Genomic DNA, 22,617 nt, shown 5'->3' on the forward strand with positions numbered 1-22,617 from the left:
TGTATAATCTCAAGAATTCTAACAAGTTATACCTACTTATTCATTATTTTTCTCAATTTTATGAAAGTACTCCTCTCTATTGAATTTCTCAAATGCATTGACTTTTCTTAATCAAATAAAGATAATAATATTGAAAATAATCATAAATAAAAGTAATAACTTGATTAAAATAAATTGTGGGAAAAAAATTCACTAATATATTGTGGGGAAAAAATTGCTATGTGCCAACAATCACTCAAAAGTGGGATCTCAAATTGTTCCAAAACATAGCTTTAGTTGAGGATGTGTTATTACAGAAGAAACAGAGAAATTATTATCTTAAATCCAATGGAGTAGAGGAACTTAACTAGTCTAATAGATTTTTATATGATTTGATTTGATTTTGCAATGATTGGATGCAGGATTCCATTTGATATCCTAAAATAGACACGGGGCAGCAAAATCATATCATTGTAATATGACAGTCATCCCTCGAACCACACCAGAAAGCATGTCTTTCGTTTTCTTCCCCTCAGCAAATTTGTTCATCATAGTTGTGAGAACTAGATTTCCTAGATAACGGTAACTAATATCAACCGTTTATTAATTTAACCGTTACAGGATTGTGCACGCATTTACCGTATAAATGGGTGACTCACGATAAACGGCACCGTTGACGATGTTCTAATAGCTTTTGACAACTGAAGAAACAATGACAAAATGACTTGCGAGCAAATGAACTATGTCTTAAAGACTGAGGCCTCCAGCTGTAGGAGGTATAACTGTGCCGCCACTGGAAGGAAGAACACGCACTCAATACCAAAATGGGTTCTTAAGAGGTTCAGGTCAAATATGAATAAAATAATAATTTTACAAATATAACAATGTAAAACTTCTTACTATATTGCATACGCGTTAAGGAAAAAAATCTGTACACCAAAAGCCCGTAAAATGTTTTACAGGCATTAAAAATTGCGTAAGATTCTCCAGCCTCGTATAGAACCAATGCGAGATGAAGTTCAAAATTCAATCTTACCCATCTACGGTAAAATAAAAGCAACTACTGAAAGTATTTTTGTTCGGAATCGCGTTTAACTATCAAACTGAATAATGGACTGATATAACCAAGATAGTGAATTACACGTATTGGATTCCTAGAACGCTTATAACCCATCAAGGTATATTTTATTAAACCATGGACACGGCAATTCAATGCTCTTATGTTCTTAACAGCATCGTTTTCCTCAAAAAGAGAAAGACTCAAACAGTCAGCTAAAAATTCTTCAAATACAAGTTCGTCTTCGTGTTCTGTTAGTTATAACAACGTAAAACTGTCAAAATTGAATTGCTGAAGATATGCTTTCCTAATGAAATTACAGTTAAAATCAGAACATTGATTCAATCATGCTCTCAGGCACAGGCCACTAACCATAATGATTAGAAAGGGATTAAACTATTCTAAGCCTTGGCCCATTCAGTACTTCAAAATGTTCAGGCTAATGACTACATCAACCCAAATGAGGAGTAAGAAACATTGCCCCCAGAACTGATGACGAAATCTGAATCCACTGGAACAATCATCTGTATTTGCCATATATTTCATTATATGACATCCTATTCCACAAAAAGGAAAAACTCTCTTCAGCAATTCATTTGTGAAAATTATCTGGATCAAAATCAATTATATCCATGCTGCAGGGCATTATTGTCAAACATTTAATTTCCACGTCAGCTGACATTATTAACTATTTTCCCTTAAAGCTAAACACATGGCATGTGATGCGCCAATTGCAATTGATAAGACTTTGTAGGGTCCCAATCCATCATCTTCCATTAGAAAGTTGACTTCAACCGGCAATGGTTGAACCGCTGGTAGCCCAGGAACTCCCAATTGAGAATCATTAGCATTTCCCCACATGTACAACTTTCCATTATCTGTTCAGAACCAAAAAGAGCATGTTAAGTTTGCACTATACTGGTGTGAAAAATTGTTACACAAGAACTTATCAAGCCAAAAATGACATGTAATTTCTCAATCAGTAGCAGCAGCAAATCCAGCGAAGATCGGGACTGTAATTGAATAGGCCAAAAACAAACAACAAATCAGAAGGTTTTCGGGATTAGCTGGATGTTACTGGTTTATTCAAGGATTTTCATAGCTAGTATTGCTTCTTTTTAGACTCACCAAAAACGGGATTCAGTTATTCGGGCAAAGGAATGAAGAATGTTTGCCATGGACTAGTTAGAAGGACTAGTGCACAACCAGCCCGCTGTGAGTGCTAAGACTGTGGAGTACGGTAATTATGGGACTTGAAATCCACATTGGAGGTATAGGATTTATAGGCACTTTCCAACTACAATTGCTAGCTTTTGTGGGGTGTTTCTCCTAAGTTTCTTATCACTAGTGTTAAACATTTGTAATTATAGTAATAATACAACTTTATCTTTGTAATTATGTTAATAAGATAATTGAATATTTTGTAAATATTTTGTAATTATTGTTATTATCAATATAAATATATATTTTGTTGTGTAATTGAAACATAAGTATTCCATCAATGTTCTTTCATTTTTCCTTCTCTCTTAACATGGCATCTAGAGCCGTGGGAAAGGGCTGACTACTCATTGGCCGATTTCTGGTCTTCCCTTTGCCACGTTATTGTTTATCAATGGAATTACTGTTCAACATCAACATTACTATTCACCATCAGTACTGTTCCAGCAACTTTTCTTCTGGCAACCACACAATCTGAACCACCTCGTTGTGCACAACCCAACACAGCTGGACTCATGTCGATTGGAGCTCTGATGCACCCACACGCACTATAAAATGCAGCGTGTCAAATCTGCCCAGCTGCCGCTCGTGGAGGTGCATGATGCCATTTCTCCAACCACTGTTGACCCTGACGGAGTTGCTTCTTACAGCCATAGTAGTCAATAGCGAAAATAGCGGCCGCAATCGCGGCGGAGCGGCCCTTTCCCGCAACGGCGACGCTGTCGCGTTTCACAGTAGCGGCTGTCGCGCCGCGAATAGCAGCGGAAAACACCAAAAATAGCGGCTGGAGCGGCCGCTCTCTCATTCTCGCGCGTTTCTCCTTTTTGCCCCTCATCTTTTACCGTTAGGGCCCTTTAAGGGGGACAATTTTGGAATTTCGACCCCCCCTTATATTTCTGAATCATCTTCAACCCTAGCCTCCATCCATCTGCTCTCCTCTCTTCTCCCGTCGGTTCTCTCTCCTCTGTTCTCGGTTCTCTCTCCTCTGTTCTTTGTTTTCCGATGATCCTTTGTTCTTTGTGCTCTGTTTTTCCGGCGAGACTTCCACTTGATTTTCCGGTCATCTTCTTCGTCTCTGGCAAGCTTCTAAGGTGACCCAAACTATTTTGAGTCATTTTCTTCATCTCTTCTCATCTTCTTCAAGGTCAACACAACTTTCCGGTCATCTTCTCCAACTCCGGCAGACTTCCGGCGAACTTTCCGGTACTAAACATTTTTTTTTTCCTATATTTTTCTCTGTTTTTTTTTTTCTCTTCTCTGTTTTGATTCTTCTATTATTTTTTGTTCGAAATTTCAAAGCTTAAAGAAGTAATGGCTACTCCTCCCAATCTGTCATAAGGAACCGACTCTGTTTCAATTTCATCCTGTGCATTAGTGAAGCCTTCAGGAAATAATTTGGATATAGGTTGACAATGGAATAATTTGAAAGACATAAATAATAAAAAGTCTGTTACTTGTGACTTTTGTGGAAAAACGACTACAGGCGGTATTATCCGAGCAAAGAGGCACCAGATGGGAGTGAAGGGAGATGTTGATAAGTGTCCAAGGATTCCCAAAGAAATAAAAGAAACACTAATAGCAGCTCATGAAAAGAAGAGAATTGAAAAAGAGGTATATTTACTTCAGCATGATGAAGATGATGATGATGAAGAAGAGCTGCAAGAAATTCAAAATATTCGTAGTGGAAAACGACCTGCAACCTCAAGTGTTGCATCAGATTATGTTAGTAGTTGTAATGCGACGAAAAAAGGAAAAAATGTCAAGGACCCATTGGATTTATTGTGGTTAAAGAGTCCAGAAACAAGCATCAAATTAGCAAAATCAAAAAGACAAACAAGTATAAATGATGCTTGTGTCAAAGAGGCCAGAGCAAGAACAGTTCAATACATAGAGCGATTCCTTTGTAGGAATGAAATTGCTTTCAACGTTGTGCGCTCAAAAAGTTTCAAATTAATGGTTGAAGCTATTGGAAACTATGGTCCACATCTAAAGCCTCCTAGTTATCATGAGTGTAGAGTTCCGCTTCTTAAAAAGGAGTTAGAGTATACAAAGGAAATGTTGAAAAGTCGTGAAGAAGAAAGAGAAAAATATGGATGTTCAATTACGTCAGATACGTGGACGGATAAAAAAAATAGAACATTGATCAATTTTCTAGTAAATTGTCCAACTGGTTCTATGTTTGTAAAGAGCATTAATGCATCTGCTTATATGAAAACTGGAGAAAAGTTGTTTGAGCTCTTGGATAGCTTTGTTGAAGAGATTGGAGAGAAAAATGTTGTGCAAGTAGTTACTGATAATGGAAGTAATTATGTATTAGCCGGTAAGAATTATTCTTAACTCCCTATATTAATTTCAGTTACTAATTATTTTATTAGTTTCTAATTTTAGACTGTAATCTAATTTTAGGTAAGTTGTTGCAAGCTAAAAGACCACGTTTGTTTTGGACTCCATGCGTTGCACACTGTATTGACTTGATATTAGAAGACATTGGAAAAATACCTAGAGTCAAGAGAACAATCCAAAAGGGAGTTACTCTTGTGGGTTTTATTTATAATCATTCATTGACTTTGAATATTATGAGGAAGTTCACCAATAAAGCTGAATTGGTTAGATATGGAGTGACAAGGTTTGCCACAACATTCCTCACATTACAAAGGTTGCATAATCAAAAAAACAACTTTAAAAAAATGTTCACTTCTGATGAGTGGTTAAAGTCCAAAACAGCCAAAGAAGCTAAAGGAAAAAGGGCAACAAACACTGTACTTATGCTTTCTTTTTGGAATGATGTGGTTTTCTATCTTAAGGCTATGGGGCTACTTGTGCAAGTTTTGAGACTTGTTGATAATGAAAGAAAGCTTGCAATGAGTTATATATATGAGGCAATTGATAGAGCTAAAGAAAGCATTCAAAATGCATTCAAAGGAAATGTAGACAAATATAAGGAGATTTTTGCTATAATTGATAAAAGATGGGAGTGTCAACTTCATCATCCATTACATGCTGTAGGTAATTATCTGAATCCTCAATTTTTTTATAGCAATAAACAAATTGAGAATGATCCTGAAGTTGTGGAAGGCTTGTATAAATGTATTGAAAGACTATGTACAAATGAAGATGATGTAGACAATGCTACAATTCAATTATCAACATATAGAAGAGCTGAAGGTCTCTTTGGTTTAAGTGGAGCAAAAAGACAAAGGGCTACAATGGCTCTTGGTAAGAGATTTGTTTAATTTTTTTATTGTAATGTAATTATGTAGATATAACACAAAAGGTTAATAAGTTGATGCATAACTTGCAGCTGAATGGTGGAAGAATTATGGAGTACGTACACCACATTTACAAAATATTGCTATTAGAATGTTGAGTTTGACTTGTAGTTCATCTGGATGTGAACGAAATTAGAGTACTTTTGAGCACGTAAGTAAATATCTGAATCCTCAATTTGAAGTTCTTATATGAAAAGTGAAAATCTAATATTTTTTTTTATGGTAAAATAGATTCATTCTAAAAAGAGAAGTAGACTTGAGCATCAGATGTTACAAGACTTGGTTTTTATTAAATATAACCAAGCTCTTAATGAACGTTTTGAGTGTTCTGACGTGGTGGATCCTATTATCTTAAAGGATGTTGATGATAGTAATAATTGGTTGCTAGAAGGAATAGCTGAAGATGCTGTAGATGAATTAGTGTTTGATGATGATAACTTGACTTGGGGAGCTGTTGCTAATGCAATTGGGGCTAGTGAGCCTATAACCTACACTAGGCGACAAGCTAAATCAAAATCCAAGACAACTACAATTGCTTATTCATCTAAATCTAAGGGAAAAGGAAAAGAAATTGTACAAGAAGAAGAAGAAGAATGTGATGACGAAGACTCTGAAGAAGAGGAGGAGGAGGAGAAGGTTCTTTACAAAAGTAGTGATGAAAGTGAAAATGAAGAAGACATGGCAAATCTTGGAGATGAAGATGATGATAATTATTAAAATATTTGTATTTGAATTGAACACTTAGTATTTTTAAACATCTAAGCATTAGAGACTTAAATTTAGTTAGTTAAATTTATTTTTATATTTTGTTGTTACTTGTTATTGACATCTAAGCATATATATATGTGTGTAATTTAATTTATGAGTTTATGAGTATATTTATAATACCTAAAATAGCGGCCATCCCGCTATCCGCTATGCCGCTATAGCGTTTTTGAGGTCGGCCGTGGATTCGAGATTGACTACTATGCTTACAGCCACTATTACACTTTATGTTGGTGTCTCTTGCTTATGGGCTGTCTCATGGCCCAGAAAGTTTCATTTGCCCCTTTTGAGCTTGTGGCTCTAGTTATGTTCTTAACTTCTACTCCTCCTCCTGCCACCTACAATGACTTCTTTTGACGGTACAAGGAGCATCAAACCTCTAGTTCCACTGCCTCTTGCTCATGGGTCCTTGATTCTAGGCCTAGTAATCACGTCACTAGTAATAAGTCTCTTTATTTACCATCAACTACTATGGCTAATGGGTCTCAAACACAATCTCAAGATCTCGGTATTGTTCATCCCATTTTATCACTTTCTGTTAATAATGTTCTTTATGTTCTTGACTCTTCCTTTAATTTGTTATGTATTAGTTGTATAACTCATTCTCTTGATTGTGTTGTATCTTTTACTAAAGACTCTTTCTGCAAGACCAGAGTTTAGGGCAAATGATTGGTGTCAGACTAGAGTCACAAGGACTTTATCATTTATATCCCTCTACTCATATTGGTTCTGTGGTGAACTCTCCTCTCATGGTTCATGCACAATCAGGTCATCTCAGACTTCAAATATTACAGCAAATGGTCCCAAGTCTCTTTCAAATATCCACTTTGTCTTATGAGTCCAATCAATTAGGCCAGCATATTCACAATTCTTTTAGTAGTCCATATTAGCCATCGAGCTTCATCTCCTTTTAATGTGATTCCTTCTAATGTCCAAGTCTCACTGTCTACCTTAAGATTTAGGTATTTATTACTTTTATTGATGACTATTCTCATTGTACTTAGTTATATTTAATGAAAAATCGATTAGAGTTATTTTTTATATTTCAATTTTTTTACCATGAAATTAAAAATCAATTTGGTGTTCTCATTCACACCTTGAATGGTGACAATGCTCATCAATATTTGTCTCATACCTTTCAAAATTTTATGACTTTTAATGACATTTTTCATCAGACTTCTTATGCTCATACCCCTCAACAAAACGAAATTGTCAAAAGAAAAAAGACACATTATTGAAACTACTTGTACTTTTTTTTTTTCCTCATGGTAATATTCTACATTGTTTTTTGGGTGATGCTGTCCTTACAGTCCTACTACCTTAGTCCTACTACCTTATTAATCAGATGCTTTCTATCCTTAGTAATTAGGTACCATACTCTTTCTTGTTTCCGCATCAATCTTTACATCCTCTCCCTTGTGTCTTTGGATCTACTTATATGTTCATAATCTTAGTTCAGGAATTTACAAGCTCTCTGCTCCTTCTCACAAATGGGTCTGTCTTGGCTATGCACAATCTCAAAAAAGTTACAAGTATTACTCTCATACTCCTAATCTTTATCTTATCTTGACTGATGTTACCTTTTGAGTCAATTCCATTTTTTGGCTTCTGCTTCTTCACCTTCTGACTCTAGGTCTACATCTATCGCACTTCCTTGGTCTCTTCCTCTTGTTATTTTTCAACCACTAGAGAGTAGAGACACCATTTCTTCCAGATAGTCCCCTTCAGCATCCTTTGCAAGTATACCACAAATGAAACCACACATCCTCTTTGCCACCACCAGCCAATGATGCTCCTTTTGACTTACCTTCAGCACCATCTCCTTCGCTTCCTTCGACCTTGCCTCTTGTGTTTGATCTTTCTATTGCTTTTTGAAAAGGTATATGCTTCACTCATAATCTTTCTCCTCATTATGTTGCTTTAATATATCATCCTTTGTCCCCTTTCCATTATACTTGTCATTCCTTGTCTTCTATTTCTATTACTAAAAATATAGGTAATACTCTCTCTCATCTTGGTTGGTGACAAGCTATGATCGATAAAATGTTTGCACTTTAGAGGAATGATACTTAGGATCTTGTTCCTCTTCCTTTGGGGAAATTTATTGTTTGATGTTAAACAATCTCATTATCACTTGTTCAAATATCTCTTTTGTAGTCAATGTGGTAAGTTGGTTTCTTAATTTCCCTTGTAAAGGACATTAGGATGTGATAATTCACATTTTAAAATTCATCAAAGGGGCTCCAAGAATAGGACTGTTATATGAAGAAAAGGTCACACTTGAATTGTGGATTACTTTGATGTAGATTGGGGCAGACTCCCCTAATAATAGAAGATCCACTTCTAGATATTGTGTTCTTATTGATGATAATTTGATTTCATGAAAAAGTAAGAAAGAGTCTAGTTACTCATTAAGTGCTTAAGCAAAATATTGAGCCATGGGCTTAGCTACATGTGAACTTGTTGAACTAAAATTTGGACGGATTATGAAAATGACATTTATTTGCAATAATCAGGCAGCCCGGCATATTCTGTAATTTATTATCAATATAAATATATGCTCCCTTGTGTAGTTGAGACATGGATTCCACCAATGCTAATTCGTTTTTCCTTCTCTCTTAACAACTGGTATTACCTAGAAAAGATCATTGCATGCACGTGGATAACCCTTGCTAAACTGTGGTCATAGAGGACAGATAACGTAGAGGCAGTTTTCTTCTAGCCAAACTAAGTGAGCACATTGCTCATAGGTATCAGGTGTTGCTGCATGTCATGAGATTGTAAAAATAGTGACCCAACAGCAATTTTACACAATATCTGAGCCATGATTGTATAAATAGGAAAAAGGAACAATTGTGCAAAGGTCCACAATAAAAAACCTATCAATGCAATTAATGCTTTTCAGCCATTTACATTTTCTTCATTTCTTTCACTTGACATTTTATCCATTTCATTTATTGCCTTTCAGTTAGGAGTAGCGATAGAATAGCTTCAGATCATTATACAGTTCCAACAAGCTCTTTAGAGTGGACTGGGGATCTCTATTAATATGCAGAGTCCTTTCCTCAAACAATTGACTCTTAAAGAGAATCACCTAGTTGGCCATTTAGCTGTGCCTTGCAGCTATCTTGCTCCATTTCATAGCCAACGCAACCCAAGCCAGTACATCAGTTGGCTGGCTGTGTGGGTGGAAAGACCCAAAGACAAAAGAAAAAAAAAAGTTGTTGAATGACTGATAGAAAAAATAAAGCTAGGAGTAAACTGTTGGAAACCAGCATCAGGACTTTGGCCAGTTTAACTTTGTAAGGTTCTTTGATTTATGAGAAACCCGAAGAATCTCTCCAGCTGCCAGATTGAAGATTGGTTTTGGTTAAAAGTGTAATAGCTTGAGCTGCAAATGTGCACTATTGGTACATATACTGCAGCAACAGTAAAGTGCTCTGCCACTGTCATTTGGCAGCTGAGAGGCTCTAATCCACCCCCATGGAGGAGTATAGTGGCTGCTGCTGATTACTTTGCACAATTGTCACTGGAAACAGCATGTAAATTGACTAGAAACTAGCATAACTTTTTGAAGTAAGCAAATTCAAACATTATCCCAACAACAGTGACACCTGAAATAACAGATTCCTGGGTGCAACCTACAGCCTAAAATGTCATGCAAATTCAGAGCATCATATAAATAGGCTGAAGCAAGGCATTAAACTCTGGCCTTTACAAGACCCATGGTGAAGGATAAAAGTTACTTATATACTAAAGTGAAAAAATTCCGTAGCTAATATGCCATGTAAACTGAAATGTTTTACCCGTCACAGCTGCTGATGAAGAACCACCACAAGAAATATATATAATATGCTCATGAGCTAAAGCCTCAACTACTGCTGGTATCTTCTGATTCTGGACACATCCATGGCCCAACTGACCTTGTCCACCATGGCCCCATGAGAGCACTTTGCCATCATCTAATATAAATCAAGAATGAAGTAGTTATAATGATATAGGCAACCCATGCGAATAGAAATGAAGTAATGCTTACTTAACGTCCCATCAACAAACCAGTTAATGCAAGGGAGTGATATCCACCACTTGCTATTTGAATTATTCGAACATTCTCAAGGCTGGGTACTGGTCTTGGTTTCCAACCACCAATCTTATCACCTCTCCCAAGTTCATAGTTAGAATTGGCTGAGAAAATGCTAAAATTATCAATTTTTCAAAACTAAAAGCACTGGATCAAAGTATTTTTTTAGTTCTACAGAAAATAATATGGGAGAAAATGCCATATAAAGGAGGTGATGCTTACCTCCCCAGTTCCATAATTTCCCATCCTCTGTCAATACCATTGTGAAAAATCCCCCACAAGAAACAGCAGCAATAGGGCAAGGTAATTCTTTTACTTTAGAAGGGGTACTAAGTCCACCTGCATGATCTGGGCCCCGACCAGGACCAAGGCCCAATCGGCCATCCCCTTCATCTCGACCCCAGATATAAAGATCCCCTGCATCCGACAGAAACCTGCCATCAGTTTCAAAGGGTGTATACCTTTTCACTTCACATCTTGTTCATGTTACTGGACATTCCCAAAATGAAACTCAATTTTGTCTCAAAAAAGTTGTACACTAGAGAAATGGATTTAAAGCCTTGCGAAGTTAACAACACAAAAGAAATAAGAAAGAGTACAGAAAAAGCTAAAAATAAAAAAAATAATCTATATCCGCAATCGAGCATTACATTTTATAAGGCCTGAGAAAAACTTTGAATACATCAATCAATCTTATTTGATTTGTATAATAAAAATGCATCTTCAATTGCTCTGGAAGAAAATAAGTATTCAGGTGCCTATGAATATTAGCTGTCATACAGCGTGGGAACCCATGGGCTAGCCCTTAAAACCCTATAATAAGCTCCATTTCTGATTGGCCCACTTTTTGATAGGGCTATTTAGCCCAAACCCATGAAGCTCACTAATTAAGTGGATTAAAAATCCTTAGGGCTGGGGCTGACCCATCAGCCCTTATCTTATCTCTAAACCAAAGACCTAAGTATAACCTTTGACTGCCGGATGAGCCTTAAGGTGATCAATTTTACCGTCATGGCCGACCTTGACAATGTAAATTCATCTGCCCCAATAATAGACTTCCTTAGAGAAAGAGAAACAAGGTATCAAATACGACTGCTCTGAACACTTCTTGTCAATCATAGTATGTTGTCAACTAGGATGAGAAAGAGCATTGCCTGAGTATTCTTAAAAATAGAAGAAACAAAGGACAAGTACATGGAAGGAGACAAACGATAATCTGTCAGAACATAATGGGAAAAAGATTACAAATAGAGCATATACCTTTCCAAAGAGTAACAGGAAAATCAAGCTCAACAGGCAAGGATGGAAGAGGCTGAAGAGTTGGTGTCAAAGGTAAGTCACAAAGGGGCCCATCATTGACTAATAGTTGGTGTCTATAGTACACTTGTAAAAGACTAGGAGAATCATTTACAGGAGGTAGAATCTCAAGGGTTTGAGAAACAACCAAAACAAAAGGGGCCCATCATTGACTAATAGTTGGTGTCATCTATAGTACACTTGTAAAAGACTAGGAGAATCATTTACAGGAGGTAGAATTTCTAGGGGTTGAGAAACAACCAAAACAAAAGGAAGAGACCAGGCAAATTCAAACTCAGGTGAGTGATGAAGGTCCAAAAAAGGAAATTGATTCAAAGAAAGGAACATTAGCTAAGCAACTAAAAGTCAGTGAGCAACACTTATAACCTTTTGAGATTGAGTGTAACTAAGAAATACACATTTATGAGTATGAATAGAAAATTTGTCAACCCCTAAATTAAGATTATGAACAAAATAAGTGAATCCAAGGACATGAGGAGGTACAGATATAATGATTAATGTGAAAAAAAAAAAAGACAAAGTGTCATACTTAATTGTTAAGAACATAAGATGATACCCAATCAATAAGGTAACAGGTTATAAGAAAATATCACTGTAAATGCAATTAGAAAATCATCAGGAAGAAAAGAATGAGACTATGAGTATTTTTTGATCAAATTCGATGGTGTCTTGATATTCATTAGCCAACCTCACCTAGTGGGATAAGACTTGATTGTTGTTGTTGTTATAAAAGTGTGAATGGTTTCATAAAATGACTATTTTTAAATTACACCATTTTGTCGAGGTGTAGAGCATAAGACATCTAGTGAAAATTAACATTTGAAGTCATTTCCCTATAAGTAATACTCATTTATGGATTAGTCCTTATACTTAAAAAAAAAAAAAAAAATTTAGTCTATGTACAAGTGTTTTGTTACATTTTGGTTCCTGTTATTATAACACCACTAACAACAGGGATCAAAACGTAACAAAACACTTATGCATGAATTAAAATATAAGTTCTTTAAATATAAAAACTAATTCATAAAAGAATATCAACTATAGGGACTAAATATATAATTTTTTAATTTTATTTTTATCACAAATTTACAAAAAATATTGAGAACAGATTCAATCCCCCTTCTCTTGTTTTCTAACAAACTTTAATGTTTACAATATAAAAAAATTAATAATAATATAATAAATCAATATTTAAAAAGATCAAATTTTGATTTAAGTCTATAATTTAATATTAAGTATTCTCGTTAAATTTATTAATACTATATATATATATATATATATATATATATATATATATGAAATGAGATCCATTGATATCAAGTGTAGGTCTCTTAGACTCGCACCAAATCTTAACTGTTCAATTTATTTTAATCTTATGCCTATTATGTGTTTTTTTATTAAATTAACCATGTAACTTTCTCTCACTCCCCTAAAATATAAATCTACTACCTTTGAATGCGGGGTCTGAGTATAATCTCTCTCTTTCTCATAAATAGCTCTGACTAATCATGTAGCATGCAAAAATGGAAAATGTCAATAACAGATCATGGGGGAATATGAACTTGGGCTGTAAAGTAAACATGGGAAGAAGGCTGAAATAAATTTCATCAACATTTGTCTTTTAGAAGCAGGAGATTCATAGTTGTGCATATATCTCTTTTGTCCTATTTTAGCAAAGAGGGAAGCAAGAAGTTTCAACTCAAGAAATCTCTCTAAAACTTGTAAGTGACTGACTTATCAGTAGCTGGTTCCCAGCTATTACATTTGCTTAAAGTTTCCTTCCATCATTGCTTGTGGTGATTAATCTCCAATTTCTGTCATGCATGTGGAATGCAAGGAAAGTTCTATTATTAATAATATTGAAGATCTTGAGAAAGTTGCTCTTGTTTTGGATGATTTAGAAACCCCTCCAAAAATTATTTCAACAAATGAGACTAAAGTTGGTGAGTATTCTAATCTCTGTCTTTGTGTTGGAATGGAATTTGATTCCCTTAAGGAAGTTAAAGACTTGTAAACGTCATTTGCTAAAAAAGAGGGTTTCTAAGTTCATACTCCTTCAACTAGAGAGAATTTCTGTATACTCGTATGTTCTTATGGAGGCAAACAAATAGTCAAGAGCATGGTAGTTAAATGGGGAGTTGTAAGATTTTATGATTGTGGTCGGCCAAACAATGCAAACACAGCAGGGTAAAATTGCAATTTGAGTTGTAAAATCAATGAAATCACAATTTGATTTCAATTTTACCTAATTGTGGGGTGGATTTTAGATCCCGGCCCAAATCCTTCATAACCCGAGCCCGACGCCACTTATATTTAGGTGCGAACAAAGTCCCGCTTTCCTAAATCCTTTTCTTTCTTCATCGAACACTAGACCTCAGAGCAACTTAGTTTGCAACATTTAATTGTGTGTTCTTCACGATCTCTCTGCGGTTTTCTTTGCCTCAATCCTGCATGTTAATTGTTTTCTTCTCATCTTGCTTTGTTTTCTTCGTGGAACCCTAAACCAACAATGACTCATTAGCTGTTTTCTTCTTGCTCTGTGGTGGCAGTTCTAGGTCACTCCCAACTGCAACTAACAATTCCACTGTTGTTAGCTCTTCATGCATGCCTCATAGGTTGATTCCCCAGAATGTTCATGGAAACAGGGCAGATGTGGGATGGAAATATGGATTTTCAGTTCAAGGAACTGTGAAGGTTCAGAGCAAATTCTGCTAAAAAGGTACTAAATGGAGGTATTTATTGCGTAAAACACCACTTGACTAAAATAAATCAAAATATTGAACCTTGCAAATTTGTTCTTGAAGATGTGAATAAGGAAATGATGGAGATTATTACTTCCTTGAAAGGCAAAAAAAAAAAAAAAGTAGCTTTAGCTTACAAAAATGACTCTAGAAATTGGTGAAAAGAGAAAAGCCACTAAAGGTGCTGAAGTTGAGAGTCGGACAATTTTTCAAGAAAAGGGGTGTTGGTCCTCAAGCAACAATAAACAGCATATTTAAGAATGGTATAAGGGAGGATGCATGTCAAGCAATTGCAAGGGTTTTCTACAACAATGTCATAGCTTTCAATGTGGCAAGAAGTGAAGAATTTCCTACTATGTGTGAGTTAATTGCACGACATGGCTCAGGAATTAAGCCACCCTCTTATCATGAGATTAGAGTGATATACTTGAAGAAAGAAGTGAAGTAGACAATGACCCTTATTGAAGAACATAAGGCTGTTTGGAAGAATGTTGGCTACACGATAATGATAGTTAGGTGGATTGACAAAAAGAGGAGAACCATTCTGAACTTCTTAGTGAACACCCTAAAGGTACAGTATTTTTTAAGTCAATTGATGCTTCTCACATTACCAAAACAGCTAACAAAATATTTAAAATACTCGAAGAAGTTGTAGAAAGAGGTTGGTGAGAAAAAAGTGCAAATTGTGACTGATAATGCAACAAACTCAGAAGTTGTTGGAGAGATGTGGATGGAGAAAAGGAGGAATTTATGTTGGACTTCTTGTGTTGCACACTGCATTAATCTAATGTTAGAAGACTTTGAGAGAAAAATACCCCTCCATGAGGAAACAATTCCAAAAGGCAGGAAAATCACAACCTATATTTACTCAAGGACTTCTCTTATTTCATTATTGCAACACTTCACAAAAGGAAAAGATTTAGTGAGACTAGGTATTACTCTATTTGCCACTTCATATTTAAATTTCGGGTGCCTTCATGAGAACAAAAGAGCTTTGTTAAGAATGTTCTCATGTGATGAATGAAAATCTAGTAAGTTTTCTAGGACAAAAGAGGAGAAATTGGTGAAGGAAATTGTTATGAACAACTAGTTTTGGAAGATTATTCTTATCTATTTAAAGGGTGCATATCCTTTAAATAAAGTGCTTTATTTGATTGATTTAGATGAGAAGCAAGCCATGGGCATTGTTTATGAGGCAATGAACCAAGCTAAAGAGGCCATCCATACAACTTTCAATGGTATCAAGAAGAGGTAATTGATTATCTATCAAATTTAGTTAAAATTAAGAAGCTTAATTATGTTTTTGGTCCTTATAAATATTAAAAATTTTGTGATAAGTTCTCGTAAAATTTTTTGTTAAGATTTAATCTCTTAAAAGTTAGGATTTAATCCCTGCCGTCATCTTCCTTCTGTTAAGTGTTGAGCAAGCTAATATAGAGTCAACTCAGCACTACCATGTGACACCACATGATATACCACGTCATCTAATTTTTTTATATTTATTATTTAAAATTAATATTTACAAATAAATCCTTAGACACAATTTACATAATAAAATATGGGTCCCTCTTCTTCCTCCTAGCAATCGAGCATGTTATCAATCACTATGGGGGAAACACAAACAATGGAAGAAATGAATGAACATTTTTGTAGCAATAAATAGCAACCAGGGCAAAAACTATCTATCCTGTTTAAAACAAGTTATAAATACACAGGGAAGGATGAAAATAAATGATGCCCATTGCAATAAAACAGCATCCAAAAGCTAGAAATTACATTGCTCTTACCCACTCAGTCCCTCGTTCAACTCCATCATTTTCCATATTTTATCTTCCTTCTCCCTCATATTTGCCATTGACAAATTCTTCATACCCTGGCAGTATTCCTATCCAAATTCTCCTTGGGGTATCTCTGGCCCTCAACCAAGACACACAACTCCATAGGAACATAATTTGTCTTATTGCCCCCAAAATCCAAGGAAGGAATATCCTTGTATTGAAAAAGCACTTTCTACCTCCCACAAAAGTAATCAAGGAGAGTAGTATCAAATTATTTTGTTGTTTCAATTTTTTTAACACATAATTAACTATAGTGTTGATATGTAAGTAAATTACTGATTTCTTTACATGTTTCAAAATTTGCTTCCTTTAGAAAATTGTTAAGGATCTATGTTGCAGTTTTAAATGGGCCAAACGCTACTAAAGCCCAACCACATAAGGGGATATGGGGAAAGACCTATTTTTGTAGGCCAAGGGCAAAGGCGGTAAAGGGTGAGAGGCTGGGGCAAGAGGTGTGAAGAGTTAGTTAGGAGAGAGTGTGTAACAGATAGCAAGTGGGGTTGGAGGATAGACAGGTATTCAGTTTTTCCTTAAACTTAGGCCAGGCTTGGAGAAATCTCTCCATTGCTGGGAGCATCGCTCTTATCTTTCTGCAATCGCATTTGAATTTCAGTTCAATATACTCATTTTTCTCTCTTATAGGAATTTCATCCTATCATAAATTCTAATGTATATGATACACAAGCAGGAAGATGATGTCAATGAAACAAACTATGATGATAAAATAGATAAAAGTTAATGCTGCTAACTTTGGATAATGACAATATATCCCCGAGTCAGTATGTGGTTTAAGTCATGAGCTTTTTTTTAGTCATATATATATATATAATATTCATGTATATATGTGAATAGAATTTATATTAAGAAATATAAAAAACAAGGAATAAAATTGGTCTTTATTTAGAATTTGCATATTGTATAAATGTATAACAACAAGATGCTTGGTGCAGTGGCTAAGTCTTGTCTTATATAGCTTAAGTTTGAGGCATGAAGATGACAATCTTTGGAATTTTTTTCAAATCGTGTATCATGCAACCTAAAACCAGTCAGACCATGAGACCATTGGTTTTGCCAGTTTACAACCAGTTTAAATGGTTGGCTGGTTTTCAGTATTGTCCTGTCTAGTCACCTGGCCTGTTCCTAGTTCAACTAGTTGAACCGGCCAATCCAGTCCGATTTTCAAACTAGTGCTTATAAGGGCAACAACCAAAAAGTTGAAAAGCTTGAACAAAGGAAGAGACCCAAAACAACAAACCAAGAACAGATAAGAGGTGAGGACTGGCCAACAACTTGGGCACAAGAAACAATGGTTGTAAAGATACTTCTACATGTTGCCATGCACAATTGTTGTGTGTGGGTGAGAAAGCAGTAGAAAAGGGCACATGTGTGCAGGAGATCCTGAGATTTTGGTAAATGGTAAATTGACAGACAACAGTTCTAATAATGATGGACACCAAAAACACGTCTGGTGCTAAATGCTAAACAGAAAACACGATTTAGTTGATCAAAGTGTAAGACGACTAATTGAAAAGAATCAGGAAATAAATTAGAACATCAAATTTTGGGGAATTTGCCAGATGAATAGTGATTAGATAGGTAACAGATGATAGTACCACTCCTATACCATGTTGAAATTATGGAATTTAAGATGTAATACAAGGAAACTACTCAAAAATATTCTAAAAGATATAATATCGGTATGATGAGATATTCCAACACTCTTTTTGTTCCACAAAATAGAAGAAAAAATAATTTAGGGTTAGAAAATATAGGCAAACAACAATTTGACATAAGGAAAACATAACCGAAATGATGAGCCTGATTTTAAATTCAATAACGATATTCTCCTACATGTTACAATTCATTAATCTAAAATTGTTATGGACATTTCAAAATGAAGTTCCAGCCATCAAACAAACCTGATTCTGTGATTGCTGCAGTATGCGTTCCACTAGTAGCAATGTGTTTTATAGCTCTCTCCCATGATCCTTTTACTAACCTAGGAAATAGCTCTCTATGATATACCGAGTGTCCAAGTGCACCAAACCCACCATAACCCCTGCAAACTTCATTTTCATATAAAAGTTAACGTTATTGGGAGCCAAAAAAGCTTAAATACATAGGCAGGATAAAACATTCATCACAAAATTTAGGAACATTTTTAACTCCCTGAAATTTCAAAAGTATTTCCAACCTCAACAAAGTCTGTTAATTTAAAGAATAACATTCTAAGAACTGAAAAGGAGAACTGATTCTAAAAGTTATAATGAAATATTTGCAAGCAACAGATAACAACAGGCAGTGACAGGACAGCCTGCACCCACTCCCACCCTATCAAGTGCTGAATTATAACACCATTGCACCAAACTAAACCTCTTCCTTCATCTATTAGCAACGTTAGGGTACACTTATTGAAGTAGCTACTGACAGATAAAAAAACTTTAATCTAAATCACAAGCTGGAACTCAAGATAGGTGTCCAATTAGAAGATAATCCATCAAGAAATCTAGTTGTCAGTTGATCAACAAAGCCCACACTAACTTCACAACTTCCTGGGAGCAATTCGTTGATGAATGTCATCAAGAGATGAAATTTGTTCATCTCTGAATCTCGATCACTTAGGGCTTGTTGGATTTCCTTCTCAAAAACAGTTTTCTCTTTTTTAAAATGAAATATAATACAAGGGATACCCAGCCTCTGCCACTTAGTTGCATACGGAACATCAAATATTGTTTATAACAAGAAGAAAAATATGACCTAATGAGCTAAGTTAGATTTCTTTTCTAACACCTAATACTCTTTGATTTTAAAAGAGCGCAGAACCAAACGCACACTCAATCTCTAATTAATCAAATTTAACTTCACATATCGTGTCACCTCGAACAATCAACTAACTCTATGATTCATATTAACACACAATTTGCCTAATTTTAGCAACCAATTGGAAATTCTGAAGAGTTGAAGTGATTCTGACCACGTAAAGACTTGGCCGTCAGAAGTGAGCGCAACGGAATGCAAGCCACCAAGTGCAACAGAGCGAACGTTAAGAAGGTGAGGGTTCAATGTAGGAACGAACAAGGCATTCTCGTGGCCAAAGCCCAATCTTCCACCATCGCCTTTGCCCCAAATCCAAAGGGCCCCATCGACGACCAAGGAAGAGTGGAAAAGCCCACAAGAGAGGCCCACTTCAACGACCTCTTTCTTCTTTGCTTCGTTAGTGGAGAGTTGGCCAGGAGTTTGGGAGAGGGCGAAGGAGGATTTGGGGAGAGTGAGGTTCGCCACCGGAGAAGGGTAGAGCCGGATTTCTTCGATGCCGCCGCCGAGTTGGCCGGAGGCGCCTCTTCCCCAAGAGAGAAGCTGAAGCGTCTTGGTGTCGGTTGCCTCGTCTACGGTGAAGAGGAAGGGGATTTTAGGGATGGATGAGGCGGTGTAGGAGTGATGTAAGCAGTGAGTAAGAGCGGCTATGTGGCGGCGGTGCCCGACAATTGCCATCACTTCGTCAGCTCAGTTCTTCTCACGCGGTGCTGTTACTGCTCGGTCAGGAGCATTCTTTGATCATGTAAATTGCATTTTTATTGTCTTGTTTGTATCACATGACTTTAGCGTAAATTATAATTTTAAATCTTTAACTAATGTTTTAATCTATCAACTTTCCGTTTGTAACAAAAAAAAATTGTCATTTACTTAACTTTTAAAATTTAATTACTTTTTTAAATTTACATTCAAATTTAGACTTTTCTACCAAAATAATAATATTTAAAAAGCTATTTACTAAAATAATAATATTTAAAAAATTGTTTACAAAATAATATTTTTCTAAACTATTTTTTTGTTTAAATTATTTTTATCAGATGTTTTAAGTATCAACATTTTTTTTTATAAATGATATTTATCACGGTACTTCACACACGTCAATTAGTTTCAATGTGCCAATAGTATTGGTCTAGGGGCGATTTCAAATGGCCACAATTTTAAATATTTTGTAACTAATTTTGCTGGTACATAACATAATATATACCCCAGTCGTTTTGCATTTACAAACCTTTACGTAAAAATCACCACAACTTTAAAGAATCTTATATGTTAACTCAAGTCTAAGTAATGATAGGGGCTAATTTCAACATCATAATTTTAAGAATTTTTTAAAAATTACGAAAATAAATAAATAAAAATAAAATATTTAGAAAATACTTACTCAACTCGTCATTCTTTTTAATTTAAAATACTTAGAGATAATAGTATTTAAATTTTTAAGTTCATAAGATTCTTTTTCTAACTTAGAGTTCAAATTTTAATTATTTTTTGATTCGTCACCTGTATTAACTATCATACATATATGTTTCATTAAATGTCTCATTGTCCCTGTCTGAATAACTACTCTATTATTTATGTCCTCCCACGTTAAGAAAAGTTCTGGCCTATTCTTTGTCTTTAAAATTTTCTTATTGTCCTTTTTAAAATTTGGATAGTTTGCTTTGATATAATAGCTTCCTGCATTCATAACATACCTTTTTTGAATATTTCTTACCTTTGTGAAGGATTTTGTATGGATTTTTTTTTCTTCTACATTTTCTTGATATATCTTATTATGAGTGATATGTCTTCATTGATCTCACCATCTTCATCTGTTTTCTCTAAATTATCTATATTTATAGTTTTACCTTTCTTTTAGTATGTGACTTGATTTAGTGCATAGGTTTGATTGTGCTTGACAAATTACCTATGCTATGCACAAAATATTATATTATTTTATATAAAATAAATCAATATATATTATTAAAGTACAATATAAAAATTATGAAAAGAAATAGAATTCTATCCAATAAATTGATACATGTTTAGCATATAGACTATCGCAACTTCTTATTTTATTTAATTATAATATAGAAAATTTTAATAAAATGAAACAAATTTACTTTTTTACAAGTGTCAATTAAATTTTCGTGTATAAAATTTGATCTCAAACTGTAAAAAGTATGATAAACAATTTGAAAATAGAAATATGAACAAAGATACATAGATTTACAAAGGAGATATATTTTCTTTTAAATTGTAATTTGAACTCTCAAAAGCATTTAAGAAGGAATGAATTATGACTGAATAAGGATAATAAAATTGTAAGAAAAACACGTTTGATGAAACATGGTCTAATAATAATAATAATAATACCAACAACTTTATTATTGGTAAAAAATATTTTTATCTTTTTCAAACATTTTTCTCGAGGTCTAAATTTAATATTTGTTTTAAAGAAATGCTAATAACAACACATGATACTTTAAAACACTCTTTTTAATATATACTCTTTAATTATTAACTAAAAAGAAAGTTACCATATCTCTTTATTTCAATGCAAATTTTGAAAAATATTGTGTAATTAATACTTACTTTTTTAATATTTGTTTTTTTTATTTTAATGAAAATGCTTTGATTGAATTATTAAAAAAAATTAATCTTTATAAAATTTCATATAAATAAATATACATTACGTCAAAATACTAAGAGAAGAAGAAAGTTTGAGGAATACTTGGATTTATAGGATTTAATAAAGTAAATGCAGCAAAATATGAACCTTTGTTGAATGATCTTTCTAAACCAAATTGCTGTATTTTTCCGGTGAAGCCTACCATTTTCTCTTTTGATAGGAAGAGAATAAATATTTTTTGATTTAGTATATTGGAGACCATAACTATTTTTTCTATTTTAAATCTATTAAAATTTTCATTATTCCTTAATAGGCCTAAACTTAGTATCCACTTATTAAGCTCATATTATATTCTATTAGTAGTCTAAAGAACCGGCTAAAATTAGATTACTTTTATTAAGTTTGTAAAAATGTAAATAACTCATATAAATATTATAGATAATATGTAGTCTACCTTATTTTATTAAAAATATAAATTTTCTAACAATCTTCACTTGGAGGCATATTTATTTTGGCATTTATATCACAAAAAACTTTTGGCAACTATATATTATTTAATTTTAGACTTCTCATAAACAATTTGGTTCATTTTATATAAGAACATGGAACCACTATATCTATTATCAAATGCCATTATGATTAAACTACAATTATCATTAATCTGCGAAGTTGCGATTGCAATCAAATGAACTAGGTACTAAAAACAAATGTAATATATGGTGTAACCTAGGTCAAATTCTAGAGAAGAGTTACATTTTTTAATACAATTAAGAGAGACATGTTTGGGGGGATTTTATTACGCAACAAAGGTCAATTAACAGAAAGACAAAATGAGAAAAATCAATTAAAAAAGTTCAACCTAAGAAAATCTCATACAATGGTTCAATTTGTCACAGATTATCAAAATAGATGCAATTCAATTCTAAT

The 22,617-nt window shown here is 34.3% G+C and overlaps 1 protein-coding gene across 1 annotated transcript; it reads right to left on the reverse strand.

The window, feature by feature from the left end:
- Positions 1 to 1,148: 1,148 nt before the first annotated feature.
- On the reverse strand, positions 1,149 to 19,847 carry LOC113849644 (RCC1 domain-containing protein RUG3, mitochondrial). The gene is made up of 6 exons (XM_027479686.1): positions 19,240 to 19,847; positions 18,185 to 18,324; positions 10,592 to 10,786; positions 10,345 to 10,473; positions 10,095 to 10,250; positions 1,149 to 1,914 (listed from the first exon to the last, which is right to left on the reverse strand). The coding sequence occupies exons 1-6, from the start codon at positions 19,755 to 19,757 to the stop codon at positions 1,721 to 1,723; spliced, it is 1,332 nt and encodes a 443-aa protein (XP_027335487.1). The 5' UTR covers positions 19,758 to 19,847; the 3' UTR covers positions 1,149 to 1,720.
- Between the last annotated feature and the right edge of the window lie 2,770 nt (positions 19,848 to 22,617).

Source organism: Abrus precatorius, unplaced genomic scaffold, assembly GCF_003935025.1.
Source record: "Abrus precatorius isolate BTA unplaced genomic scaffold, Abrus_2018 Scaffold9, whole genome shotgun sequence".
NCBI lineage: Eukaryota > Viridiplantae > Streptophyta > Magnoliopsida > Fabales > Fabaceae > Abrus > Abrus precatorius.

Excerpts from the sequence above, each read along its gene's own strand:
- LOC113849644 (XM_027479686.1), bottom strand. The coding sequence starts at position 19,757 with ATGGCAATTGTCGGGCACCGCCGCCACATAGCCGCTCTTACTCACTGC. Across the intron at positions 10,251-10,344 it reads TCACTCCCTTGCATTAACTG|ATGATGGCAAAGTGCTCTCA; the intron begins GTTTGTTGATGG and ends GATTTATATTAG. Across the intron at positions 1,915-10,094 it reads TTCATCAGCAGCTGTGACGG|ATAATGGAAAGTTGTACATG; the intron begins GTAAAACATTTC and ends GGTTCTGAACAG.